At 40.6% G+C, this 15184-nt stretch overlaps 2 protein-coding genes across 10 annotated transcripts in view; one reads left to right on the forward strand and one right to left on the reverse strand.

Annotated features, from left to right (window-relative positions):
- Nucleotides 1-363: 363 nt before the first annotated feature.
- On the reverse strand, nt 364-5343 carry HNRNPDL (heterogeneous nuclear ribonucleoprotein D like). Of its 2 annotated transcripts, XR_006783532.1 has the most exons (9): nt 4901-5343; nt 3954-4122; nt 3687-3848; nt 3107-3238; nt 2858-2972; nt 2210-2380; nt 1783-1875; nt 1306-1410; nt 364-627 (listed from the first exon to the last, which is right to left on the reverse strand). XR_006783532.1 is itself a non-coding variant. In XM_045820159.1 (8 exons), exons 1-7 carry the CDS (start codon nt 5341-5343, stop codon nt 1805-1807), a joined length of 1263 nt encoding a protein of 420 aa, XP_045676115.1. In that variant the 3' UTR covers nt 364-627; nt 1783-1804. The 2 variants fall into 2 exon arrangements, 1 of the variants encoding a protein (XP_045676115.1); XM_045820159.1 differs by lacking the exon at nt 1306-1410.
- Nucleotides 5227-15184, forward strand: part of ENOPH1 (enolase-phosphatase 1) — a 74024-nt gene continuing 64066 nt past the window's right edge. For 3 of the 8 annotated variants that reach the window (XM_045820166.1, XM_045820165.1, XM_045820162.1), the window contains exons 1-2: nt 6202-6504; nt 10654-10691. In XM_045820166.1, coding sequence (XP_045676122.1) covers nt 6450-6504; nt 10654-10691 — 93 coding nt within the window. In that variant the 5' untranslated portion in view covers nt 6202-6449. Of the gene's footprint in view, nt 5356-6201; nt 6534-10653; nt 10692-15184 lie in introns of those variants that run through there. The other 5 variants (XM_045820161.1, XM_045820167.1, XM_045820160.1 and 2 more) reach the window with 5 other exon arrangements.

Genomic DNA, 15184 nt, shown 5'->3' on the forward strand with positions numbered 1-15184 from the left:
AAACAAAGCAAAACCATTAGTATCTATGAAAGGAGCTATCAACATGCTTTGTGCCATTAAAGGGGTACTTTTCCTCAGAATATAATCCTTAGAAAACTCATGGTCTACTAGAAATCTTCCACTAATCACAATAGTGACTATGACATGGAGACATCCATGACATCTTAGTTAACAGGTAATGAACACTGGGAAAAGAGAATACATTTAACAAAGATGGGCAACAGGGTGACACTGTAGCTGGCTACTCATAAGGACCACAGTTCCTCCTCATGGACCAATACTCCTTACAAAATAAACCATGCCTTAATTATTGCTTATTTAAAATCACACTTTTACAGAGCTATTTAGTACCTGACACAGAAAAACAATCACATAAGGAAGCATTTATTTGAGGTTTAACATGAAATTATACAAGTAAAATTTGTATAAACACAAATCCACATTGAATCATAACACAGATAGCAAAAGACAAAGTAAAAACAAAGAAAACTAATTGGCGGCTATATACAGTTGGACAGAGTTGTGTCTTGTACACTAGAAAGTCTTTTACAAAATAATCATCTTAGAGCAACAGAAGATCAATCTTCACTGTTGTCCTGCAAGATGGATTACTTTAGCAATCTCCTCCTAAAAATAAAAACAAAATAGCTATTAGATTTGTGCAACACTGACAAGCTTTCAAAGGTCCACTTTCATGAATTGTTTTAAGTTCTCACTTTATTCTTTTCTTCAATAATTAAAGATCACATGCATATTCACTGGCAAAGTGCTTTTTGGGTAATTAATAAATTTGCCCTGGAGTTCCCAAATGATACCAAATTTAAATCTATTTAGAAAAGAAACTGGGAATGCAACCTTCCCATATCCACAGGTTGAACTGTGCTAGATTAGTCTACTAGAAGCATCTCTAGTAAACCAAGTAAAATGGTAATATACACATAAGTTTTTAAGATGATTATATTTCAAGAAAAATTGCTATGTGCATGTGATCTTTAACTTATATCCCAGATTTTAAAGTTCTTGTTTTGGTTTGTAGATTTCACTATTAGCTATAAAAAGAAAAAGCAAGCATTAAATCTTAAAGAATGAACACTTAAAATGAGGCTCCACAATTGAAATACAACACTAAACAGAAGACCAAAATGATTAAGCTGTAAAAAGGCATTTATGTACTTTAACTCCTGTAAAAAACCATTTAAGTTAAGTTTAGACACTTAATCTCGAAAAAGATTAAAAAAGAAGCCAAAGTCTGAAGTTTTCCACTTTAATCTTTACGCTGGTACATGAAGTTGGAAGAGACCATACCACAGGACAGCGTTTTCTGGTGTATGCCTTGCGCTCTGCCCGCAACGTGCGACCCCCAGAGATAGACGTGGTCAGGGTGACACACGGCCTGCAATGAAGTTCCCGCTGGCGGGTACAAACAAGGTATAATGTCAGAGTTAGAAGACAACATTCGTGTTTTCCTTAAGTTGTACCCATTTCAGTACTTTACCTGTTAATAGTTCTAAAAAAGTTTAATTATTCCTCTAGACCACCTGGTACACAAAGCAAACAGAAAAACTTTAAAGTTTTTCTGTAATACTAAAGAAAGTGAGGTAAAACTTTAAAGTTAAAGATCTATAGACACTTTAGGCAAAACAGGCTAATAAAGCAATTAAAAATTAACATCTTAGTAAAAACAGGCTACGTGATATTGTGTTTTTACTTGTTTTTCATTTGTCTATTGATCTTTAAATTAAATCAGACATTTCCACTGGTGTCTTGTACGTTTATACACACCTGTTTTCTCCAATGCCCTCCTTTAGTATGGCTGATAATTGTTTTGGTGATTGCCACCCCCTCGAGATGCCTTGCCATAAGTGCTCTGTTGGCCTATTTTGACAAGAAATTATGTTAAGACAGTTTTTAATGAAATGATTTCATTACATACATTAGTTAAAAATTATTAAATGCATAAAACTGCATGCCAAATAGGACAGTAATCAGATTATTTTTAAAACAATTATAAACTACTCATATACCACATAATCTTCAACATTTATAACCAGTTTCTATATTAGTATAATTATCTGATGACTATCAAATACCTCAAAAAACGTAACTTCAAATACTCCAATAAATGGAAAACTGACAAATTTGAGTGAGAATGCACTTTAACACTAAATTTTAATACCACTGGTTATGAAATTAAGTTAAATATTCTTACCACTGTAGTCTGCATATCCCTGTCCATATCCATAGTTCCCATAGTTATACCCAGTATAATCATAGCCGCCATAGCCACTATAGTTTTGATCACCACCATAGGCACTATTGTAATTTCCATATCCTTGATCATAATAGTTATTAAATCCTTGGTTCCAGTTTTGGCCCTGACCTGAAACAATGCATGAGATTGTTAGGAAACAACTTCTGACCCCTCCTCTAATTCTAACATCAAACGATGCAAATCTTAACTTTATTTCTGAGAGAAAATATTCTAGTTGTTATAAAAGGGGGGCGCGGCAGAAACTCCAATTGTGCTAGTATCAGGCTTCCTAAATGTAATGGGAAATCAGAACAAAGGTAAAGACAAGTAAGACTAACCTTAAAGCAGGAATTCCTGCTCAAAAATACCTATCACACCATTTACATTTAATGGCATTATTTTCCCATCAGTGATGACAATGTCACAGCACCCATTCTTTGAAAAGGTGAAACCAGTAAACTCAATAAAACCAAAAACCCACCCACTCAACTATGCATTCTTCACATTAAGACAATTTAAGTCTGGCTTTACTTTCCTGTTGACTTATTTATATTTTGCAGTTTATAGCTTAAGCCATTAAGCCATTTCCCAAGAATTTACTCTTACCTCGGCCACGACCCCTAGCACCACCTCTTCCACCAGCTGCAGCACCTCTTCCTCCTTTTTGTTGTTGCTGTTGCTGTCTATATACCTCTTTGGGTTGGGCAACTTTGATTTCACACTACAAATTTTAAAAAGCAAACAACGTTATTGAAGTTCTAATGTTAAGCCATTATAGTTTTAAAATAGATTGAGAAATTATTTTGCAAATAAGAAATTCAAAATCCCCATTTAATACAATTATAATGGTTTTACCTTCCCAGAACCAATTTGATGATATCTGCTTTCTAACAATTTCTTTACAGGCTCCTCATCTGTGTATGTGATAAAACAAAAACCTCTTCTTTCATTTGTTTTTGTATCCATGGGAAGTTCAATATTTTCAATCTGAAACCAAAAACACACTCGATCATCCAGCAGTGGTAAAAAGCCACCCCATGGGCTCTTTGCAAGCTTCAACACGTTATTCCAATAATACGACCTGAATAGAGACTATTGCCACTTAATATCAACATCAAAATAATGTTTTAGCTGTTAAACATGTAGAAGGGAGAGCAAAACTTCCTTCATTTAGTGTTATTTTAAATTCCACAAATACAAGTTATTAAGTCCAAATACTGACCACATCAAATAATCCATGTTTTTGCCAAAATAAATGAAAAACTGGTTTCTATACAGCACAGAAGGCAGTGATAAAAGTATGGTGACTGGAAGGAACTCAAGGAGTAATTTAACCCCTCCCCCACCTGACACATGAGCTTGTTCTGTAAGAAGTGGGCCAGAGATGAATACTACATAAAACATAAAATACACATATACAACCACACAAGCGCACCTCACCAAAGGCTCCAAAATATTCTTTAATTTGTTCTTCTGAAGTATCTGGGCTCAATCCACCCACAAAAACCTTTTTGGGGGGTTCCTTCCCTTTTAAAGCTTTGGCCCTTTTAGGGTCTATCAATTTGCCATCCAGTTTGTGTTCCTTCAGTTCCAAAACCTAGAAAACATATTTATTTAATTTGACAGCCAATACACAACCAACCCTCTCAAGAACCTGCAAAAAGCACACAAAAAAGCAGCACCATGCAAAACACATCCCTACCTTATCAACACTAGCAGCATCTTTGAAAAGCACAAATCCAAATCCTCTTGATCTTCCGGTGACTGGATCTGTTTTAATTGTGCAGTCCACAACTTCTCCAAATCGAGACAAATATTCAGTCAGATCTTTCTTGCTTGTATCCCAGCTCAAGCCTCCAATAAACATTTTACTAAAAACAAAAGTTTTTTTTTTAAAGGTTAGCAGCAGCTCAAACGATTACTTCAATTTTGGGATTGTGTGTACTAGAATGTAAGTATAAAAGTTTAATTCCTACGCGTAATTTGATCCATGTTTTTATAACACATTATCACCACCACAAAAATTTCAAAACCCCATCGAGAGGACTTACTCAAAACACAGCTTGCTTTCCATACTGCATAACGCCAAGTTTAAACGAGGCCGAGGGCACGGCCAACAAAATGTTGTAAACACGGTTGCACTTCAAAAAATCCAACTACCTAACTAATCCCTCACAAGCTATGCCCACCTACTTCCTGAACTGTCAAGCCAGTGTTGCACTTAAGGAACTCATTATAACGCATCTGGGGATGTGTACCAGTGCACACTGGTTCTGAAATCAAGGGTTCTCTCAACTCTTCCCAGGAAAAGTGCGCGGAGCCCCAACAGAGACACAATGAAGAGGCGGCGGCAGCTGCAGCATGTGGCGCAGCGAATCAGCCCCTCCCCCTCCGGCCCCACGCGGCGCCTGCGCATTCGGGACCCAGACGCCACCGCCCTCCGCCTCCAACCCCTCCGCCCTTCCCCCACCTTCCGCGGGCCTCTCGAGTCATCCCCTCCGTCTCCTACTTTCCTCTTCCCTCCAAGCTAGTGGGGCCCAGCGGGCACGCGGGGAATCGACTCCGGGCAAGAATGTGGGCAGCGCGCGGATCTCGAGGGACGAAGAACGCGTGCGACGCGCTGAGGGAGAGGGGAGCAGCGTGCGGTACCCGTCATCCTGCTGATTCTTGCTCGCGTTGATCTTGGATCCCTCTGCAAATTCCTCTATGTTGCTGTACTCGTTCACGTCCTCCATGGTGGTGGAGTTGTCGGCCGGGAGGTGCTGGCGCGTGGTTCGAGTCGCGGCAGCAGTGGCGGCAGAGCGTTGTATGGAGCTGGGTTTAAAATGGCGGCGGAAGAGGTCCGGGCGCCGCCTGCGCCCTCCCTTTATAGCTGCCCCGCCCGCCAATCGGGAGGGCTGCTGGGCGGTGACGTGGCGCTGGGCTCGGCGCGCCCCCTGTCGGGCGGAGCTGGGAGCAAGCGAAGGGAGTAGTGGGGCGAGCTGCCGTGGCGCTCGTGGCCGCCAATGGGAGAGGGTACGGGAGGCTAAAGTAGCGGGAGCGGAGGGGAACAATGGCGGCGGCACATGGGAAAGCCGGGGCGGGACCTCCATCGCAGTCCTCCGGTGAGGAGCAAGTTCGCGGGTGAGGGGACGCGGGCTTGGGATGAGAGAAGCGTCTGAAGAGAAAATCGAAGGGGCGAAAAGTCCTGGGTTCAAAAATCCCGAGCAGCGCGGTCGCAGGCCCAAGTCCCTCTTTCCTTGAGAGCCTTTGTCTCCAGCGTCAGGTCCAGCTCACTCCTAGCAACAGCCGACAACCCTGCCTTCCTCCACTCTCAGTCCCCTAGTGCGAAATTGCTGCGACAGCTGCTACCGGTTAGCACCGTAGCCCGCCTGCTCCAGAAAAAGGCGAACTGCACCCGGCACCGACAGATGAGGCAGCGAGCGCGCCTGCCCATCCGCTGCGCGCAAGCGTGTTTTGTCCTCGAGCTGGCTGAAACGAACCGAACGGGAAGCTGGCGCGCTGCAGCCCCTAAGGGCAGCGGCGCCGGCGCCTTTTCCGCTACCGCTATAAGCGCGCGAGCCTAGAGGGGGCGGCGGTCCTCCCTAGCCGCTAGGCCGGAAACGGGCAGCTGCAGTAAGGCCTCTTTTGCTGGCTAAGGACGGAAGGAGGGGCGCAAGCTCGGTCGGATTACTGAAAATAGGCAAAAACTGAGGCAGTGGGCGGGGTGGGGGTTAGATGCCGTACAGGCCAAGAGCACTCACATCCCCGGCGCGCCACTCGCGGGGCTCCCATCTGCACGTGCCCCAGGCCTCTCCCGCTTGCTCCACAAATCTGTGGAGAGCGCAGGCCCGCGCACTCGGCTCCCGCGCTTGCTTTGTTCCCGCCCACGCGAGGTCCATTTTGACGGATAGGTTGGAGGCCAATCGGCGTCTACGCCTTTTCTCCCTTCCGCCCCCTCGGAACACCGTCAGGTCCGCCCCTTTCCCTGCCCACGTGGTCTGGGCCACAACCCCTTGGTACTTCTGGTGTTCCGGTCTCTTCCTCGGCTTCCTTCTCCACTTTCTAGGGCTGCTTTTCTTCTTGCTTCAGGCTGCACGGGGTTGACTGCTTCGAAATTCTCGCGGAGCTGTCGGAAGCCCAGGACGGTGCTGGGGGCGTAGTCGGCGCCGCCTTCCCTACCAGTAGGCCTATTTCTGTGGTAGCATCTGGTAGGGAAATGGTCGTGCTTTCTGTGCCCGCTGAAGTGTCTGTGATCCTGTTAGATATCGAAGGTACCACAACCCCGATTGCTTTCGTGAAGGTGAGGGGCGAAAGGGAACGGAGAGGTTACTTGTGCTTAAAAACAATTCAAGAAATTTTCAGTATTGCAGACCTAGTACACTAGAGGTAGGTGAGGCGGTGTGGCTGTGCACCCGCTGCAGCGGGTTGCGGAGATGCCTTTTCTCACGGCACTATCTCACCCTCCCCCGCCCCTGTCCTTGGTAGATACAGTTGGGTAGAAAGGGATAGAGGTGGTGGTGAAAAAGGGTGAAGGAAGTAATGGTCCGCCGCTGCAGGGTGAGACGAAGTGTGCGTCGCCCGCGGGACAGGTTGAGTGCCCGCTTTCTGCTTGGTTCCACCTGGCGAGGGGGCGGCCTCAAGCTAGTAGTCCTTGTGGTTTTTAGTTCCGAAAAATGGAGTGACTGAAGTATTATGATGACTTTTCAGGTATCCCTGGTTTCTTGTGCTTTATCCTATAACCAATTATTTTTATTAATGTTAACTATTAATGTAATATAATATTTATTATACATTAATTTATTAAAACTGTTTCTAAAAATGCATGCTCATCTAAAAGTATGTTCAGAAGAACATTAGGCCTGTGTGGACGTGTAAAGTAATCATGCGAAAGTGTTCCATTATTAAATGCACTTTTGGGAATTGTTCTGTACATGTTGAACCATCTTTACTTAAAAACAATTATAGAGCTTTGTTATACACCTGCACACACATACATGCTTTGTGAGTCTTCAAGAAAGTATCGTTTCACAAATTTACTTGAACTAAAACCTTTAGCAAAGTAGTTTTAGCTTCTGAACACCTTCTGAAGAGATTGCTATGTTATATTTTTCTTGAACCTCTGAGTACCGAGCTGGGAATTGGGATTAATCGCATTAGGTGTGTGAATTTGAAGCACTATATCCTGTGGAATGATGAAAGGAAACAGTACTTATACATGCGACTTGTATACTTGATTCATCCTTAAAAACTGTGTGAGGTGTCAGCAACTGTTTGCATTTTACTGATAGGAAACCAGGGCTCTGAAAAATCGAACAATAGCTGGGGATTTCAACCTAAATTGTCTAGCTTAAAAACTCTTTTTCCGCTATTGCACTTGATCTCTGAAACGGAACCACAGTTCTTACTTTGTTTTTGCTTGGCTGTTCTGTATGTTAAATGGCACAGTTGATATGAGATCACTTTCAACAATGTAAAGTCGCATAGAAGCATATTGTAGGAAATTTCAGTTTACACTTCTTGGTGATAAATGCTTAGGAGTGAACCATTGGACCAGAAAAACTATAATGAAAATTGGGCATTTGGTTTGAAAATTGAGTATTGTTAAAAATTGTCCTTGAACTACCCTTCAGAAGTCACCCATTTTTGGAGGCCGATTTTCATCTTTCAGTAAGTCATATGCAGTCATTTTTCCTTTAGCGTGGAAACAATCCCTGCTTCCCTTGAGCTCCAGAGGAAGTAATTGGTTTATGGTTAGGTGATACAAATAAAAAATACGTTTTGTCAAACATTAGCCTCACACTGTAAGAGAGGCTGGGGAACAGAGTCTGTCCCAGGGAACAGAATACCCTCATATTGTGGAATGGCAGACAAATTGCCAGCACTGGTTACGGTCCTCCCCTCCCCTCCCCTCCCCTCCCCTCCCCTCCCCTCCTTCCCTCCCCTTTCCTTTTCTTTCTTTCTTTCTTTCTTTCTCTCACTCTCTCTTTTTTCTTTTTCCTGAGCCCTTACAGTTGATGTGCTTAAGTATGCAAGATAGCATTGATAGTCTAGGATCCCTTATAGGATTCTGTAAAATCCTCCCAGCCTAGGAAGAGGTGTTCTGTGGATAGCCTGTTGCTCTATCTGATCATGCCTCAGCCCTTAGACTCCAGGCAACAGCACACACGGGTTTTATGTACCCGCTGTTATATCTTTTTTTCTCAGAATTGTCAGATTTCTAGAGCAGGAAGGGCTCCTAGCTCAGATTGTTTGGTGAGTTTTGCAACCAGCTAATTAATTTCTTCCATGAGTCAATTGATGCCTGTAGGAAAGTCCTGTGTAGGGATCATCACAACTTGGGGGCAGAGCAGCAGTAGAACCCATATTTCCTTAGATGTTCCCAGTGCATCTGAGTCCTCAAGCAGCCAGCCCTGTCCTTCACTGCAGGACATGTTCCCCTGGAGTTTGTTTTCAGATACTGACTCATCCTCTACAGTGGTGATCTCCCAAGGTTTTTTGGTCTTGTACATTATCAGCAGAATTGGAGCAGGCACCACAAATAGAATTTATAAATTGTGTACACATATTATTATTAAGTTATGAAATAAATTGGAACTTAAAGATTAAATTATAAATACAGGTAAATGTTATATTCCCTTACCTTACCCCATTGATTCATTTGCATGCCTCTGGAGTATATACACCCCATGGTGCCTCTTCTTTCTTGCTATTTGAACATGGTGATGTAAATAATGTTCGTTTTCTGAAATTGTGCATTGCGTTATTCTAATGTTATTTTTTTAGTTTTATTGATTTTAGAGATAGAGGAAGGAAGAGAGAGAAACGTGATTTGTTGTTCCACTTACTTACACATTCATTAGTTGCTTCTTGTATGTGCTGTGACCAGGGATCAAACCTGCAGCCTTGGTGTATTGGGACAATGCTCAAACCAACTGAGCTACTTGATCAGGGCATCATTATTCTAATGTTTTTAGTCTTTATGCCATGAAATAACATCATCATCAGCCTCTGTGGTTATCTTATCAGGAACTGTCAACTACTCTTTGAGTTTGGGAAAAAATGATCTCTTGTTTCTGAAAATGCTCTATGATTTGGTGGCTTTCCTGTTGGTATATGTTGAGTTGGTACATGTAAAAAAAGTCACTGAGAACAACATATTAGCAAATACTGAATTATTGCCTCTAGAGCAGGAGTATCAAACTCATCTTCACGGGCTGGGTGGGGGGATGCACATCAGCCTCATGGTTGCTTTCAGAGGGCCGAATGTAATTAGGACTATAAATGTAACTACTGCTTAATTGTTAAGCAAGAGCTCCATGCTGCTGCGGTAAAACAAGGTGGAGGGCCTGATTTGGCCTTGTATTTGCCACCTGTGCTCTAGAGACAATACAGGGTTAGGTTCCTGTGAGCCTCTTGACACAACATTTTAATCAACTTGTTATTATATAATGTTTTATGTGTTTCTGTTTACCTTGTTTAATATAGACTCTTTTTAAAAAATGATTTTATTTATTTTTTCAGAGAGAGGGGCAGGGAGGAAGAGAGAAACATAGGAAAACATCAATGTGGAAGAGATACTTTGATCAGCTGCCTCTGGCAGGCCCCCAGCTGGGGACCTGGCCTACAATCCAGGCATGTGCCCCAAATGGGAATAGAACCAGTGACCTTTTGGTTCGTAGGCCAGCACTAGTGCAATCCACTGAGCCACATCAGCCAGGGCTAATATATATTCTTGATCCATTAACATTGAACTCATGGACAATGGCACTGTAACTCATGATTTAACAAAGCTTATCTAACATGTATTTTCTACATGAGGCACATCAAAGCTTTCTTGCACTTAGGAATACTAGACAGTGCTTGGCTGTTTTTAAACTGCAAAATCACCAATAAAATGTACAAAATGTTAAAAATGTGCCACTAATTAGACTCTGAAAAGGATATTTATTTAAAACATGAGCAGTGAAATAAGGTCAAGGCATCACCATGTGCTGGGAATATGTACATCTGGTGCTTCCAGGTTTTCTTTTTTTTAATGTTTATTATTTATTTTTACATTGAATTTATTGGGATGACATTGTTAATAAAATTATATAGGTTTCAGGTACAGTTCTATAATACATCATCTATATATTGTACTGTGTTCACCACCCCAAGTCAAATTTCCTTCCATCACCATTTATCCCCTCTTACCCCCTTCTACCTCCCCTTACCTTTTTCTCTCTGGTAATCACTAGACTGGTATCTGTGTCTATGAGTTTTCTTTGCTTAATCCCTTCACTTTTTTCACCCAGCCCCCCAACAGCCCTCTCCTCTGACAGCTGCCAGTCTATTTTGTTTGTTTATTCTGTTCATTAGATTCCACATATGAGTGAAATTATATGGTACTTATTTTTCTTTACCTGGCTTATTTTACTTAGCACAACACTCTCCAGATCCATCCACGTTGTTGCAAAAGGTAAGATTTCTTTGTCTTTTACGGCCAAGTAGTATTCCATTGTATAAGTATACCACAGCTTTTTTATCCAGTCATCCACTCATGGGCACTTGAGCTGCTTCCAAATCTTGACTGTTGTAAATAATGCTGCAATGAACATAGGGCTCTATTCCCTTTTTATATACACATTGCTTTCATAGGAGGCTTAAGGAAATACTATAACACAATTTTATTTTGATTGATTCTATGACTTTTCTACTAAAACAACTGCTTAACCGTCAAGTAGATCCATATTTGGACTTCTAAGCAGTTCTTAGGCAACTTATTTAATCAGATCTTCAGAAATTTTGTGGCCCTTAATGGAGCTCTTTTGTAAAACTGTCATAGAGCTGTATAGAGTAGAATAAATTCCTGCGTGCATAGTATTTTTTCAAGCATTTAGCAGAATTTAATCATAGCCCCCTGGAAGATAACTACTCTCATTTATTTTTATTTGCTCTACATACTGCTAAACTGTAAAACCCCCTTAAGTACCTGATAGACCAAAAATAGTCACACATTAGTAGAATCATGGGTTTATTGCTACACTTTTTTGTATTTTAGTATTTTAGTATTACAGTATTCTGAAATTATAAGTGGATTGTAACTGAAGTTAAAACATTTATCATCACAGTTAGTTGTGGAATTATTTTTAATGCCTGAATATTTTCAGTGGGCAGGATTGGGCAATAAACACTGGCTTTAAAAAGTCTATTTTTAGAAGTTTTTTTTTTTTAAGATTTTACTTATTTATTTTTAGAGAGATGGGAAGGGAAGGAGAAAGAGAAGGAAGGAAACAACAGCGTGTGATGCCTCTCGTGGGGCCTCCCCTGGGGAGCTGGCCTACAACCCAGGCATGTGTTCTGACTGGGAATCAAACTGGTGACCCTCTGGGTCCCAGGCTCACACTCGATTCACTGAACTACACCAGCCAGGGCTGTTTTCAGAGCTTTCTAAACATGGTATTATAGCTCATGTCAGACTATGATACAATTACTGACTTTTTAAAATAAGCAACTTGAATGAATTTTATCTTACATAATAGATGCTCAGTAAGTGTGTTGAGAGGATGGATAAGATCTTTACAATTTAATTACTATACTTTTATGTTATACAGTAATACTTTTACACTAAAGTAGAACTGTCTGCTAACATGCCACCCTTAGGTAATACTGATATTCCAGATATTATACTAAATTCTAGCTTCATTGCCTAGTTTGGTATTTACTCAGTACAGAGGAGAATATTATGTGTAAAGGAAAGGGGCAGATAGGATGATAAGGAATTTCAAAGCAATCTCTAACTTCTAAAGCTTTTCCTAAGAGTTTAGAATTGTTAGGAACTTTCATTTCTGTGAGTTCTCTGAGGAGAGGGGCAGTGGTTTATAATTCCATTATCACAAGTACCTGGCATTCAGGAGATCCTCAGTAAATATTGAATAAATGAGTTGGTTGTGCTTATGATTTATCCTCTGGGAACTTTTCTGCTATTATTTATCACTAAATTTGGACCAAAGGTGATCCTTGCCCAGTTTAAATATTTGTCTATTTTGGAGAGCAATATTTATCTCTAATTAGTCCCATGTAGCAGATGAGAAAATAGGCTCAGAGAGGATAAGCTACTTGAACACAGCTAGTAAAAGACAGAGGAAGGACCTGCCTGGCCTGGCTTGCCACCTGAAGCCTGTATTTATCTCCTCTCCCACGGAGGTCAAGGAATTGGGTTCTCAACATTTACAGTTCATTTTGTGAATCATTCTTGGTACCAGTAAAACTGGGTATAGGAGCCCTGTCTGGTGTGGCTCAGTGGAATGAGTGCCGGCCTGCGAACCAAAGGGTCGCTGGTTCGATTCCCAGTCAGGGCACATGCCTGGGTTGTGGGCCCAGCCCCCACTTGGGGGTGTACAAGAGGCAACCACACATTGATGTTTCTCTCCTTTCTTTCCCTTTCTCTAAAAATAAATAAAATCTTTAAAAAAGCTAGATATAGGAAATTGGACTTTGTGAAGCACAAAGTAGTAAAAAACTTCATGCATTTTATCACTTTGGTACTTCAAAGTTACTAGAAGGTCCTGAGTCTAACCAACAATTTTCCGCTAGGAAAATTTCTGCCTACTTGGGAGTTGGGGAATAATGGAGGCAGGACACTGGAGGAGGATGAACAAGTGAGAAAGAAGCAGGTGTAGGTAGGATAAAGGATCAAAGTTGCCTTGCTTGTTTTTTAATTGTGAAATAATTAAAACAGGAAGAAATGTGAATGTAATGACCATGCACCTACCACTAAGCAAATTTTTAATACTATGTTTTTTCAGATCTTAAAGAAGTAAAACATTACAGATATAACTGAGGCCCTGAGTACATCCTGTTTTGTATCACATTCTTATTCATATGTTAGAGTTTATGTTTATATTGATAAAATACAATTTGAGTGCATTCATGTTCAATTGCTTTATAATGTTTTAGATATGAGTATGCCCCAGTTTATCTGTTCTTAGCTGATAAAGATAGAGGGTGTTTCTTGTTGTTTCGCTGTTGTCCCCAATGCTGCAATAAACCTTTTTTTACTTTCTCCTTTGTGCACAAGTGTTAGTTTCTCTATAGTATATGCCTAGGAAAGGAATGGCTGGTACCTTTAGTTCACTACATCTTCTCAGCATTTTCAAGTGGGGGCCAGTTTGCAGCCCTACCACAGTGCATGAGTCAAGGAGATACGTTAAGTATGAAAAGGAAAAAATAAGGAGGGGCACAATGTAGGGCATGATGGGAAAACTAAGTAATTTAAAGAAAATCTGAAGTATAGCAGCAGTAGGGTAAAAGGAATCTCTTGCAGGAAAAGAAAGCTGTCAATCTTGGCTCTTTATTTTTCTTTTAGATCAAGAATGCATTTTTATTGAGCTTAAACAAGGCTTTTCTGTCAAGTATTCTGAAAAATTTGCCTGACCACATTGTTTGTATGCTTCGAAATCTGCTGAATGATCCATTACTTACTGGAATGCCACATGAGAACAAGCAAAATTGAATGACTTCTTTATTTTTTCTAGGGCAGGTGAAATTTGAATAACATTATGAAGAGATAAAAATTCCAATCCTACCATTTAAAAAAAGCCATAATAACTTCATTGTGTTGTATATTTTCATTTGGGAGTGCAGTTTAAGTTGAACTTAGACTTGGGTCTTCTGAAATATTGAAAAATTCTAATTATGTAGCCAAACCTTTGTTTGTACCAGTCAAGGAAACACTATGCACACTAAAAAAATACATAATTTTGTTCATATGAATCTATTAACTCTGTCCTCTAACCATATCATCCCTCAATTTTCTGCTGCCGCCTTTCACTTTTTTGCCCTTGTTTAATCTCTTGTCATACATAATATTTAGGAAAATATAATGGTCTAGAAGCTTGTAACAAGGAGGTCGAAAGGGAAGAGAGGAAGAAAGCACAGATCACTGGTTTTAAGATGTTCCCTACACCCCACAAAGCTGGGCTGAGGGCCGGTTCTGGTTATACTGATCAGAAGAGAGGGGTGCTCTGTTTGGCACAGATGACTCTGTGATAGCACGTGCTGGAACTTCATGAATTGAAGGCCATCCTTATTACATTTAGTGAGCCCTCTTTTCAGGGAATAGGAATGTTTATCTTTAGGGCCTTTTGCACACCTCAAAGTGGAGTGGAAACATTTGAACACCTGTGTCTTATATCTCTGGTCTATATGCTCCATAGATAGGTACTGCTGAGAACCTTTCTCTCCCCACACCGTTCTCTCTCTGTGCAACATTATTTCCTCTGGTCTTCTCTGGGTTACTCCTATTCACCTTGTGGTTCTCAGACTTTTTGTTTTCAGGATTCCTCTCAATTCTTAAAAGTTCCTGAGGAGCCAAAGAACTTTTATTTATGTGGATTATATTGACTAGTATTTATCATATTAGAAATTAAAACTGAGTAATTTAAAAATAATTATTCATTTAAAACAATAAATGCTATTACTTTGTAAACATAAATAATATACTTTAACAAAAAAAATTTTAGTTTTGGAAAATATGGTTGGAAGACTGGCATTGTTTCACATTTTTTTCATTCCTTCTCAATGTCTGGCTATTGAAGACAGCTAGATTCCCTTATCTGCACTGGATCTGTTGTGACATCACATGTTGTGTAGCCTCTGGGAAGCTATTGTACACTTCTGAAGAGATGAAACTGAAAAAGGCAAATAACTTAATATTATGAAAGTAGTTTGACCTTAATAGAATCTCTGAAAGGTCTATTTCTACTTGAAATTAGGGATCATGTGTGGTTTTTGTGTAAATGGGACCCCAGTTGTGTTTCCAGCTCTTAGCACAGGGCCTGCCCTGTGTTGGACATTCAGTAAATACTTGAATAAATAAATACATGAATGAACTTGAATAAACAAATTTATTGAATTCAACTTGATTATGGAGTTCTTTTTAAAATACAATGCTTTCTCTGAATTGTGTAT

Source organism: Phyllostomus hastatus, unplaced genomic scaffold (genome assembly GCF_019186645.2).
Source record: "Phyllostomus hastatus isolate PE091 unplaced genomic scaffold, TTU_PhHast_1.1 phas_scaffold_39, whole genome shotgun sequence".
Taxonomy (NCBI): Eukaryota; Metazoa; Chordata; class Mammalia; order Chiroptera; family Phyllostomidae; genus Phyllostomus; species Phyllostomus hastatus.

Coding starts and splice junctions, on each gene's coding strand:
- HNRNPDL (XM_045820159.1), bottom strand. CDS start 5,343: ATGGAGGTCCCGCCCCGGCTTTCCCATGTGCCGCCGCCATTGTTCCCC. Junction 3,239..3,686: donor ATTTTGGAGCCTTTGGTGAG/GTGCGCTTGTGT, acceptor TTTTGGTTTCAG/ATTGAAAATATTGAACTTCC. Junction 1,876..2,209: donor GGGATATGCAGACTACAGTG/GTAAGAATATTT, acceptor TTGTCAAAATAG/GCCAACAGAGCACTTATGGC.